The sequence below is a fragment of the Cotesia glomerata genome, linkage group LG10 (genome assembly GCF_020080835.1).
Source record: "Cotesia glomerata isolate CgM1 linkage group LG10, MPM_Cglom_v2.3, whole genome shotgun sequence".
Lineage (NCBI taxonomy): Eukaryota > Metazoa > Arthropoda > Insecta > Hymenoptera > Braconidae > Cotesia > Cotesia glomerata.
The window spans coordinates 10,764,916-10,778,453 of NC_058167.1; the positions used below are offsets into that span (position 1 = coordinate 10,764,916).

At 25.8% G+C, this 13,538-nt stretch overlaps 1 protein-coding gene and 1 long non-coding RNA gene across 7 annotated transcripts in view; one reads left to right on the forward strand and one right to left on the reverse strand.

Moving 5' to 3' along the window:
- Positions 1 to 13,538, forward strand: part of LOC123272974 (alpha-protein kinase 1) — a 63,402-nt gene that overhangs the window by 24,657 nt on the left and 25,207 nt on the right. For all 6 annotated transcript variants that reach the window (XM_044740027.1, XM_044740031.1, XM_044740026.1 and 3 more), the window contains 2 exons: positions 9,296 to 9,403; positions 9,479 to 9,617. In XM_044740027.1, the coding sequence (XP_044595962.1) occupies positions 9,336 to 9,403; positions 9,479 to 9,617 (207 nt within the window). In that variant the 5' untranslated portion in view covers positions 9,296 to 9,335. The remainder of the gene's footprint in view (positions 1 to 9,295; positions 9,404 to 9,478; positions 9,618 to 13,538) is intronic.
- LOC123273007 lies at positions 1,183 to 10,802 on the reverse strand. Its single transcript, XR_006511217.1, has 3 exons — positions 10,691 to 10,802; positions 7,165 to 7,169; positions 1,183 to 1,194 (listed from the first exon to the last, which is right to left on the reverse strand). It is a non-coding gene; the product is annotated as an uncharacterized LOC123273007 (long non-coding RNA).

Below are 13,538 nucleotides of genomic sequence, written 5' to 3' on the forward strand. Positions count from 1 at the left end.
ATGTCAGCAAAATTGCGTCCATAATTCTCAATCGATCTTATTGAAATTTTCTGTACTTATTCTTTGGGTGAAAACTTTGATCAAGTTTAAATATGAATAAAATCAGTTGGTTAGTTTACAAAAAGCGGGTTTTTATAAACTTTGATTTTCAAAAAAGTTTAAATTCCGTCAGTTTTATCAAATTTATTTTTCAGATATAAAAGGTAGCTTAAATCTGATAAATTTATCTTAAAGTTCACACAATAATCTTCAATTTAAGCTATTTTTGTCTAGTTAATTTCGTGACGGAGAAAATTGAAAAAAGTTTTTCAAAAAATCAATTTTAGATTGTTCTTTTTAAACAACTTTAATGTATCATTACAAATGTAGCATTACAAATTCTGTTTTTTTATATTCGTCTAAGAAATCCACCTTTATTAATTAATTAATTAATTAATTAATTTATTTATTTCCCTGAAAAAGACCTAACAGCCAAGGGCCAGTAACAAGGTCACTTAATTTTACACCTGATATGTAAATATAATACTAAAGTTAGCCGACATTTTTAGTTTTTTGATTTTTTTAAATAATTGAATTAGAACAAAAAAATATTTTTAAAAAATTTCACTTGAAGTTTTTCAAGTTTTTTACAAATGAAATTTTAAAAAAATTTTTTGTGATAATTTTTTCAATAAGGAAAAAAAAAAGTGTGCGTGTAATTATGTACGCACGTTAGAAGTTATACTTCTTTGGCGTAACAAGATGAAAATCTTTCCAAATATTTTATCTATCGCGTTATCCTACGTTTGTAGAAAAAACGACACTTACAATAGAAAAAAAGGTATTTAATACATTAAAAGTTTTATTGTAACGCATTCTATCTAGTTAAATAAAGTTTATTTAAATATCATAAAAAAATTATTTCTAAATAATTAAAAAAATCTGGAAATTGGTTGACCGTGCAGGCCAACCCTAGAACTTCCTACTAAGTTTGCATTTCAAGCACCTTAAAATGTGTTTTTTGATTAATATTTGAGCTTTTCAAGCTCAAAGCACAGTTTTTCACATTTTGAGCTCTTCCAGCTCAAAATGTATTTATTAATCAACGATAACTTATGAATGTGTTGTTTGATTTTCTTTTTTAAAAAAGCATTCGACGCAGTTTTTAAAGCACAATAAGAAAATGTACAGGTTTATATTGATTGGTTGGTAGATCTCGAAGATATCATAAAAAAATACCGAAAAACAAAATTTTACGAATTTTTAAAGAACTATAACTTTTGAATTCGTCCTTCGATTTTTATTTTCAAAAAAGCATTCGACGCAGTTTTTTAAGAACAAAAAATACATACCTGGTTTTGTTATGATTTTTTCGCACGCTTTGGAGTTATTTTAAAAAAAAAATAAAAATTCAAATTTTTTTTTTAATTTTCTCGGAATGGCTTGATGAATTAACTCTTAATTCTAATCAGATCTACGTTTTGATAGACCCTTTTGAATGACGTATCGTAGAACTCAATCGGTTGATTCGTTTTTGAGAAACCGTGCGACAAAAATTTTTTGAGACACACACACGGCCGGAATAATCAGAATGGCTTCTTGGGACCTTAAAACGTGGACATCCGATGAAAACTCGACTTTTGAAAATCGGACCGAAATCAATAACTTTCCATTATTAAAAATTTTTAATTTTCTTAGCGGGAAGTTAAAAATATATACTTATATGAAATATCGTGAATACAGTTGCCAGTTCTCACACAGAAAGAATGATTCACTTGATCCAAGAAAATATTTTTCTTGCTAATTATTTTCTTGGGCGAAAAAAAAATTTTTTTTTGACACAAGAAATTTCACTTATCCCAACAAAATTAATTCTCTTGCTTAAAGAAATACGTATCTTGATCCAAGTCAATTTAGTCAAATCAAGAAAGTTTTCTTGTTTTGAGAAAATTTTTCTCTTGCTCCAAAAAATTAAATGTCTTGATAATAAATTTTCATTAATATTTTTATTGACGTACATGTCAAATGGGAAGATCAAATAATATTGAACCATTTTCTTTCATTCAATATGTATAATTGCGTGCTAAAATAATCTAAAATGGGTATCAAATATTCAAGAGAAAAATTTTCTCAAGGTGAGAAAATTTTTTTCTCAGCTGAAGTAGGTGGCGCTGCTTCCCTAAAGTATCTAAAAATCTTGATCCAATATAAAAATTTATTGTATCAAGTATATATGATAATTTGAATTAAGAAAAATTACTTCCACCAAGAATAGAATTTCAAGAAAAATTTTTACTTCGGCCAAGACAACTTCGGTCTTCCTTTGGGCACCCGAAAATTTACTTGAGCCAAGAATTTTATTCTCCAGTCAAGAAATCTTTTTTGCTGTGCACGCAAACATACGTAGATGTACTTATTTTTATTTTGTTGGTAACTTTTTTTTAAAAAACTAAAATGTTGAGTAGCTAACTTCAGAGTATCAGTTTTTCGTGACGGTGTGCGCGCGCATCGTAAAAATTTACCCTCATCATTTTTGCCTAACGCGCCAAAAGAAGTATAACTTAAAAAATTCTAAAAATTTTTAGATGTTGGCTAACTTGATTTTCATTATGTAAATTATAAATTTTTGCATTATTATACATAAATTTTTAGTTACAAAATAGTTTGTACAATTAGATACAATAACTTTTGATTTAATAAATTTAAGATTATTGTGATCTCTTAAAATAAATCTATCAAACGAAGAATTATTCAAACGTCAAGACATATCTAACTATATTAATTAAACTAATTTTATTGTCACTATAATCGATCTACTTAACAACATAATCTTTTAAAATATTTCTTCTTTTGTTCCGTGCATCTCTTTGCAATTAATAAATAAAAATCAAAACTAACTAGATAGAAAAACGCCCACCATACTTGAATTTCTTCTCTAACACACTATAGACAGGATTAGTAGCGCTATTTAACCAAAATAGCAAAAATAAATGCGCTAACTATTAATAATATAAAAACAAAAATAAAAAATTTTCTTCGCTATTACAAAAAAAGTAATAAACTTATCTTTCTTATTTAAAAAACTTTTAAAATTTCCGTTTCTTCTATAGTTTTATAAATTCAGAATAAACTTAAATAATTTTTATTGCCATTCTCTTGAGACAATAGAGAGATTGATGAAGACCGAAGAACCGGCGATACGATTAGATGAGAACCGTTTGCGTGGCTAGATTTTCAAGGTCATTACTGTCCCTTTTACCTCTTACTACACTCGATGAGCAAAGAAATGGAGGCAATCACTAAGGCCTCTCTCTTTTTTCTTAAACTATTATCTCTTCAGAAAGATAGCAAACGTTAAATGAAATCCTGAAGAAATCACTGACAAACTTTAAAATATTTAACTTGAAGATAAATAAAAAATCTTAATAAATAAAATTATGTAAGCAGATTTATTTAAAATAAATTATAAATTATATCTGACTTAAAAATAATGCGAATCGCGGCAACAACTATATACAATTATATATGTATAATAAATGCGTTTTAATTATTAATCACATATTGAGTAATGACGATGATTATTATTATTAAGTACAAAGGGTAAATAATCCCTTTTAATTCGATCTGTCGTGCGCATCTGGCATAGCTATTGGCTCAATGGCACGTTGTCACACTTGTGCTGACGCAAAGAGACGTGTGTTACGTCACCGTGCAGCCGTACTAAGAGAACGTGTTATGCGTTAGACATTACATACAATCCGACTGAATTAAATCCACTATATAGTATGTAGTATTACTTACTATCACTATTACATTTGTATTAAATAAATAAAAATAAAATTCAACGATAATTTTTAACGAAAGTAGAGAAGAAATATTTCTTCCCAAATATTTAATGTCAATTATTTTTTATTTAAATTTCTAAATAAAATAATTAACTATTGTAATTGTGGTCATATTGTTTGATCGTAATACGAGCTTTACTTAATATTACGTAAAAAAAAATTTATTCACCTGGTATATAATGAAGAGGTAAACGAATGTATACAGAAGAGATTGAGAGTCGACATGGCAACGTTGGTTTGTTCCCACTTATTCTTCTTGTATTTTTTTTATTCCTCTCTACTCTCGCGTTCGACGCGTATTACGTCTGGCCCTTGTTTGCCGTCATCGTTCCGCGTTGTAGTTGCCATCCTCCTCATCTCATTCGTCGTCTTGTGTACACGTTTATGTTACTATTACTTCACTTTACTCGTCGTCATTCTAATTGATGCAATACTATCATATTTTTAATGTTAATAATTATTTTAGTGTAGTGAAAAAAAAACTAGCGCTAATAAAATTAAAGTAATATTAATTAATAAATTTGTAGGTAATATTTTAGTAAATATATTAATGAGTGAAATGAAAGTAAAAGATCTAATCGACAATCGTGAGACACCTTCCGGTCAGCTGTCGAACATCATTCTCTTAAATTGTAATAGTATTATATCCATACAATCTTACTTGACAACGAAAAATTACTACGGCTGTTTTGAATTTGTTTAATCACTGCACTCTCTAAGTAAAGATAATTAAAACACTTGGATAATATTTTTAAAATAAATATTATTTGCTTATTAATAGTCGGTGATTTACATTCAATAAGATTTACTGCAAGAAGAAATAATATTCTTTTTTTTTGTGTATTTTAGTTTTTTAATAAAATTTATTTTTATACTAAATTTTATTTTATAAAATTTTTTATAAAGTAAAAATTAAGTTAGCCGACATTTAAGAATTTTTAGATTTTTCTTTTATTGTTTTCAATAAAAAAATTATTTTTAAAAAATTTCATTAGTAAAAAACTTGAAAAACTGTAAGTGCAATTTTTAAAATATATTTTTTTGTTCCAATTATTGAAAAAAATTAAAAAATTAAAAACGTCAGCTAATTTTAGTATTATAGTAAAAATTTAATGGTTGTAAAAAATCTGAAAATATAAAAAAAAAATTTAGAATTTAAATATATAATAATGATATATTTATTTAGCTAAGGAGCAATTTTTGTTTTACAATTAGTTTTATACAGTTCATTAAAATATATTTTAGTTTTGTCATTTGCATACTGATTTATTTGTATTAAATAATATTTGTTAATAATTAACAAATCATTTATTAGAGACTACTTTTTAGTATTAAACAAATATTTCTTAGTATTTAAAATGATTTGTTTGTATTTAATAAATCTGATATTCATTTATTAAATATTAATAAATCTTTTTAAATACTAAGAAATATTTGTTAAGGACTAACAAATGGCTTCTAATAAATGATTTGTTAAATATTAACAAAAATTTTTAGCTATAAACAAATCCTTCATTTTATCATTTAACTTCACAAAGTATTCTCCATTTTCTTTGACGTATATTTTCAATAACAATTTAAAAATTTTAATTCTACTTTCTCTTATTTCCGCGGGAATTTTATTATACCAAACTAAATCCCTGTAATAATTTTTTCTGCTGTAACTGTTTTTGTTTTTTTTTTTTTTTTAATTTTAATTTGCGCATTACTAGTATTACAATGAGTTGCACTAAAATCGAATTCACCATATAAGTATTGAGATAATAATTTGCACTTGACTTTTTGAATAAAATATATATATAAATTTTGAATGATTTTAAATTGTAAATATATTTAACTTAAAATATTCCCTTTTAAAATCTGATATTTGAGGTATTGAAGTGGGTTTTATTAATAAAATTCATGTTAATTGCTTATCAAAAAATTATCAATCGGCTTAAATTTATCAGAAATTATCAATTTTTCTATTAAAAAACTAAAAATAAATTATTTAAAAATTCGAGGCGCAAATAAAAAAAAAAAATATTTAATGATTTTCCACTTGACCACAAAATAATGTTACGAGAAAAAGGATTATTTTGTAATTTACATTAATTGGCTGGAAGATACGTGCGGTTAATTTGCAAGTATACAAACGGGGGTGACTCCCTCAAACGCTCGTATATCTTTGCATAATAATAGATCCCGCATCGATCGACCTATTACGCCAGATAGTTTCTATAAAAAAAAAAGCCTTATTCTGGATTTTTAGCCATTTTTTCGCTAATTATATCCGAGCTAAAAGCTAAAAGCTAAAAAATAAATATTAAAAAAAAATCTAGACATAGATATTATAAACTAACGCACGTGTTATTTACAACAAAACGTTCGGTTGGTAACGGGCACGAGATCACTGCGATTGAGGTCTAGGTTAACCAAGACGTGTGTGATTACAGCACTAATAATTGTTTAATACAAAGTAACAATGCAACTTGCTACCAGTTTGACTTCAATGAAGAATACTTTGATGGAGATAAAAGTAAAATTTTTTAAATTATTACATTACGTGTACTAAATATTGTAACGAGATTCAAGTACATATATGCAGAGATTGAAATCGGAAAATAGACAAAATTTTTAAATCGGAGTATTTAAAAGTGAGATTGATGATTTTAATGTTAATATTTATTTATTTTATTTATTTATATTAAATACACACATGTACAATAAATACATATATATAAAAGGCAAGAACGCGGGCGTTGGACGTCGTTGGCTCGCGCGCAAGTCCGCGTTGCCACGATCGCCCTGGCCCACTGACCTATATTGCAACGGCGGGTACAGGTCCCGCATACGAGTCGTTCTGCTGCTCGACCAATACTCGCGGGTAACATAAGCGAGTTAAGTCATATTATCAAAGCTACTTTACTATACATTGCTATTTGAGTCTGTATGAGTGTGAATGTCGATTATAGAGACTTGCAGCAATGCTTAACAGTTGTTATGTGCACACACATATTTATACAACATTATAAGTATGTGTTGTGTGTTGTTACGCGCGAAGACATCTAATCACATTATGTTTCCAAGTTCCTCGTTTACACTACTGTAATATTCTTATATATATTTATATATATGTATGTATACTGTCGTAAAGTGTTATCGGCACTATTTTTATTTATAAATTTTATTTTTTATTTACTATCCAACTTAAATGAAAATTATTTGTGTGGATTTAAAGTAATAAGTGCGATAAAAATATTATTATTTCTAATAACATGTGTCGAAGATTTTTTAATGGATATCTAATTATTTTAATTACCGGCAGTGGTGTTAAATTAAAAGAAAAAAAATTTATTACTCCAACTGATTATTATAACTGTTTATATTTTAAATATTGTGTTAGTGATTTATTTTTATAAAATAAGATAAATTAATTATCACAATCATCAGTACTGTCAGCGTACTACTTACGGGATTTATTGTTGTTAATTTATCAGATTTCTTCTTCGCATCTGTGTACTTCAGGATGCAAGGTGCTTTTCTTCTTTTAAAGACCACTAGGCGGTCAAAATAAAAATATTAAATAACTAAATAAATATAAATAGATTTTAAATTTGAGCGTAGTTGTTATAGCTGTATAGTACAATCGTAGATTATTTTTTTTTTTTTTAGGCAGCTCGACTTTCTTAGTTTACAGTTTTTAGTGTTACGTTGCTGTTGCAACGGATTTATCTATAGAAACTCTTAAAAATAATTTTCTATTGTATAATTTTATCCTCTGAATAAATAATAAATTGTTTAATCTGAAAAAAGAAATGACGAGGAAAAAAAATTTGAAAAGCTTTATTGACAATGTAATCGTTAATCACTGGGTATTGTTGTCGTTTAATTTAAAATATCAGTGAATGTATAGATAGTGAGGAAGAAAAGAAAAATGATTTTTAATTTTAAAATCTAAAAAGAAGAAGAAAGTTGAGAAAGCAACAGTAAAAGTGATGATGCCTAGGGAATGCGTGGTTAAACTGCTTGCCCGGTTACTTTGGTTGATCCAAATGACGTATGACGTATAATCTCATTGCGTCGAGTTGAGCTGGTTCCAGTGTTTCTCATCCATTTATTATTATATTCTTGTTGCTGTAATACACTACTCAGCCAGACGTACATACATTGGTTATATATGGCATACGTACTCGTATTAGCTTCACTTCCATCTATCCCCTTCCTCTTCCTCTTATTTTTTATTCTGGCCCGTCTATTCCCTTCACTTCTTACCCTAACTCTTCTTTTCACGTCTATATCCACTACCAAACTTTTATTTATTCTTCTCTACTAAATTTCTGATCTTTTCGTAATTAATTCTTCTTTTTCATTTAACTTCAATTATCTTCACTTTTTACTTGATCTTTCTTAGCCTGTGCGGTCTCTTCTCTCCTCTTCCTCTAGACTAAAATACATACAAGTTTTCTTCACGTACACAACACAAGCTTCGGCATTAAACATCAATTCAGGTTTCTTAAAACGCCATAATTTACATCATACAACACTTGCAAAAAAAAAAAAATAAAATCTTAGCCATGCGTGTAAGTTTTTTTTTCCTATTTTGTAAACTTACACAGAAAAAAAAATTTACTTGAAGAAAATTTCATCTTTATTCTTGATTAAAGAATTTTTCTCTTGATTCAAGTTAATTTTTTTTCTGTGTTCACTGAGAAAAAAAAGTACTACTCTTGAGAAAATTTTATGAAAATAAAGTTAGCCGACATTTAAAAATTTATATTAAAGAATTATTACAAAAAAATAAAAACAAAATTTTTTCATTTGTTAAAACTTTTAAAAACTAAAATAAAAAAATCAAAAATGTCGGCTGATAATTCTCAAGAATATATTTTCTTGCCTCAAGATTGATCGAATTATTTTTTTTTTTTAAATTAAAGTAAACCTATTCGTTTTTTAATTAATCTATCAAAATTAATGCCAATATTTTATTATCATGATAGATAATGATATTCTTTTGTCAAAAAACCAAAATTTATTTTAAACGATAAGCCAAGAAATTTTTTTTTGGGCAAAAACTTTTTTTTTTTATCAGTGTATATTAATTTTGCGTTTAATGTCATTTTTGTTTATTGCTTACCAATTTAAGTCCTTAATTTACGTAGTTTATATTTAAGATGTTATGTATGTAAAGTAAACGCGTGACAAGTCAGTATTCATCAGTTCGTTACGACTGAATAATCTAGGACAATTTGGTTTTCGTTGCTATGAGGGTGAAGGATATGTATATAAAGTTACACTTTAGTTTATAGTAAGATAGTGTGTGGGATGTTTATAAATCAATAGTCCTTTGAATTTATATTTATTCAAATATCTATAAATATTCATAGTTTATTATGTCTATAATTATTTTCGGCCACATTAATTTTGTTTTTGATAATCTATAAAATTTTTTTTATTTATTATTAATTAATGTGTTAATTATTTTTGTTTAGACCGAATATTGGAGAATTACAAGAGCCATTGGGGCTTAAAATGAATGCAACTACTGGCGGCATCACGAAAAAAAGAAAGAAATCAGATGCCAAGCCTCAGTCACAAATGTAAGTTTAAATTAAATTTATTAATATTAAAATTTAAATAAATAGATTTATTAATTGTATTTTTATTTACTTCAGTAATAAGTGCCTTAATGAGAAGAGACGACGCTTCCAGGAGAACGAGTTCATCGAGGAGCTTGCCGTACTGATTTCCTCTACGGACATGAGCTCTGGCAAGACGGATAAGTGTCAAATTCTACAAAGAACAGTTGATCAGGTATATCATTTTTATTTATCCTTTTTCGCTTAATTATTTAGATTAAATTAATTGTTTATTAAGTTGAATTAATTTGAATGTATAAAAAGAAATTGATCTTTAAATAATAAATTTTAATTAAGTGCTTATAAATCTTCAATTGTATGCTTGATTTAATTTAATAATTTTAATTTAAAATGCCTGGATTATACGCGAGAGAGATTAAATCCGTAAATTTTTATTAAAAATTCCTAGAGCAGTGAAAGAATTATCAATATTTATTCATCACTGTTATTATATTTTTTGTGTGTTCATAATGGAACATTTTGAGCACTCGGATATCCGCCTGCAATCGGAAATTCTATTTGGCATTGTTTAAAATTATTTAATTGATTTTTATTAGACTTATTAACATGTCAAATAATACTAAAGTTAGCCGACGTTTTTAATTTTTTGATTTTTCTTCATTAGTTAAATTAGAACAAAAAAATATTTTTTAAAAATATCACTTACAGTTTTTCAAGTTTTTTACAAGTGACATTTTTTAAAAATTTTTTTTGTAACAATTATTTTAATAAAAAAAAATTTTTTTTAATTTTCAGATGTCGGCTAACTTAATTTTCATAGATCTCAAATTTATTTTTTTAATAAAGCAACATTTTGAATTTTTATATATTTTAAAGTGTGTTAATTTTGTCGTAAGAGATTATATAAAATTAATACACTTGAATGATTGAAAAAAGTTACTTAAATGCTTTTAAATGAGAGTTATATAAGGTAAAAGCCCCAATAGATGATCACGTACCAGTATATGATCATCTATTGGGGCTTTTACCTTACTTGATAAACAGTTTGATAAATCACGACATAGACCCTTTCAGATGTTTTACTAAAAAAGTGACTACGTGTCAAGTGGAAGCTTGTGCCCAATAGAATACAAAATGATAACTCGAAAAATATAATATAAGCTGATAAGAATTAATTAATAAAAAAAGACACCTGAAAGTTTGTTAAAATTTAATTTAATTTTTGGTAGAATTAAAATATAAATTTTATTAAATAAAATTGATAGAGAATTAATTTTTGTACTTTACTCTTAGAACCTAAAATAGTCTAGTCAACAAGTGCCTTTTTGGTCAACTTTTTTCAGCAGTCTCCGAAAATTATGATTGAGGTATCATTCGATTTGGAATGGCATTTAGATGGTTTTCGAAAAACAGTGAAGTTCTGCAAGCAAAAATTGCAAAAGTTATTAACAATTAACTAAAAAAAAAAAAAAAAAGGGGGGTTTGGTTTTTTGCAAATATCTCATAAACTAATAAAGATTTTTCAAATTTGAAAAAAAAATTCAGACAGAGGAGGAAATTTCCTAAAAAAAGTTTTAACTCTCGGAATTATAGGACCAATATTTATAATTTTCCCAGAGGGTTCAAAATACGCCCGAAAACGGGTACTCCGGCTTGCGCAAGCCACGCCTCCTTCGGATCTTTAATGAATAAATATTATTTAAACTTATTAAATATGAAAATTAAAAATTGAAAAAATTCAGACGCCTACAAAACAGATCAATGAACAATAATCCGTGATCAAAAAATTTTTATCGCAATTTTTCAATAAGTTATCCATTAATTAATTAACAATTTTTTGTAGCACGAACATTAACATTGCAAGTGCGATAATTGTTAAACTATTAATCGGAGAATTTTTTCCTTTCGTGGAGCTATTTTTCAAAGGTCTTGGAATAAATTCCCGTTGAAAAAATTAAAAAATTGTTAATTTTCGTTTTGTTATTAACAATTTACTAAGATGAAAAATTATAAAGCTTTATTAAACATTGGAAAAATTTTTTTTTTTTATTATATTACTATTGATCCGTTTTCTTATGATCAGAAACTACTTAAAAATGATTTTTAATCATTTTTATCTCCTATTGTTTAAAAAATTGTTATAAACAAATGCCTTGTTTATGAGATAATTAAAAATTTTTTTTGATAACAATCTTTGATGATAATTATGATTAAAAAAAAAAAAAAAAAAACATTTCTTAAAAAAATTTTTTTATTGCTGAAAAACGCATTTGTTAATTAACAATTATTTTCTCCCACTTCTAATTAATATTAAGGAACCATTTTTTTTTTAAATCATTATTTATTTTTCTTTTTGATATGAAAAAAAAAAAATTTAAAGGTATTGACAGGAAGTAACGTCAATCAATCCATAATTTTGTTCAAGAACAAAACTTTAAAAGTTATCTATATCTATATCCGACTGGATTTAATTCATAATAAATTTATTAAATTATCAATTAAAGTGCTCATAATGAATCAGAATCTAATAATAGTAATTAACTCAAGATAATTGTTCAAAATAATGCGTTGTAATACAAATTTATTTTTATTTAAATTTTACACAGAAAAAAAAATAACATAAATCAATAAAAAAATTGTTGAACCAAGAAAATAATTTTGAAGAGTTTCATTATTTTGAAAAATTTTTTAATCAAGTAAAATTTACTTTAACCAAGAAATATTTTTAATAAAAATTTTTAAGCTAATGTTCTTCAAAATTATTTGCTTAATTCAAGTAAATATTATTTTCTGTGTGTTCTTTATTACATTCTAAAATATGATTAAAAAATTACCCTTTTTTTTTTGTAAAATATATTTATATTAATTACATAAACGTGGTTTATAAATTTTTGTTATAAGGTAAAGTACCCAGTAGTTGAACAGGTTTCAAAGTAAAACTTATTTGACCCTACTTTTAATATATTAAGATGTAATTATTAATTAAAATTAGCGATTTTCATGAAAATATTAATAATTTTGAATTGATTGAAGCGGAAAATAACAAAGATAATTGATTATTTATATTTTGACAACGTTTTTAAAATATACTATGAAAGGAGTAGTAGTTGAACAATCAATTCTGACAAGCCGCAGTAGTTGAACACTCTGGGAGCAGTAGTTGAACTAATAAAATATATGGCAATAGGCACACCGAAAATTTTCAACGTTTTATTGAAATATCAAAAGAAATATAACATATTATTGAATAATATTAAAAATAATACTGTGAATATTTAATATGTTCATTTAAAAATGAAAAATATTTGTATTTAATTTTTTAATTACATTTTTTATGAATGACAAAGCAAATTTTTAATTATAAATCAAAAAAACTCATTTCAAAACGTTCAATAATTTTTAACTACACTAATTTTCAGTCATAAAACTCATTTAAATTGCAGTAATTAATACAAATGATAATGCTGATCACTAGTCTATAAACCTATTAGAAGTTATAGTGCTGTTAAAATTATATGGCCTCAACCTGTTCAAGTTCTGGGTACCGCTTTGAAAATTTGGAGGTATAGTTGAACGCTAAAATTTAATATAAAAATTCTAGTCTATGTCTTTGCAAAAAATAAGTGTTATTTAGAAAAGACTATTTCAATAGATGGTACAATTTTTTTTCTACTTAAAATGATGATATACCGTTTTTTTTTACTGATTGTTTGGTTTACGATTTAGTACTTTTTTCATGAAAAAAATACCATCTATCGATGATTCTCGACATGTCAACTTGTAAATTAATAAAAATATAATTGTTTTGATTTATAATTGAAAAAACTTACATAAATCAATTACTGTATCATTTAATAATTATAATATGCGCATATTACTCTTAATAAATTTACGGATTTTGTATTATAACAATTCGAAAAGTTCGTTCAAGTACTGGTCCCATTTTTATATGTGTTCAAGTACTGGGTACTTTACCTTATGTACGTTATTTTGTTTTAAGTATTCGAGCTTAGGAAAATATATAATTGATCAATCACTTTTCACACGTGTCAATCAGCTTAATTATTATTATTCAACCAATAATTAATGGTTCGGCCAGGTGTTTTTTCAAACTTTATCGGTTCCCCTCTTTTAA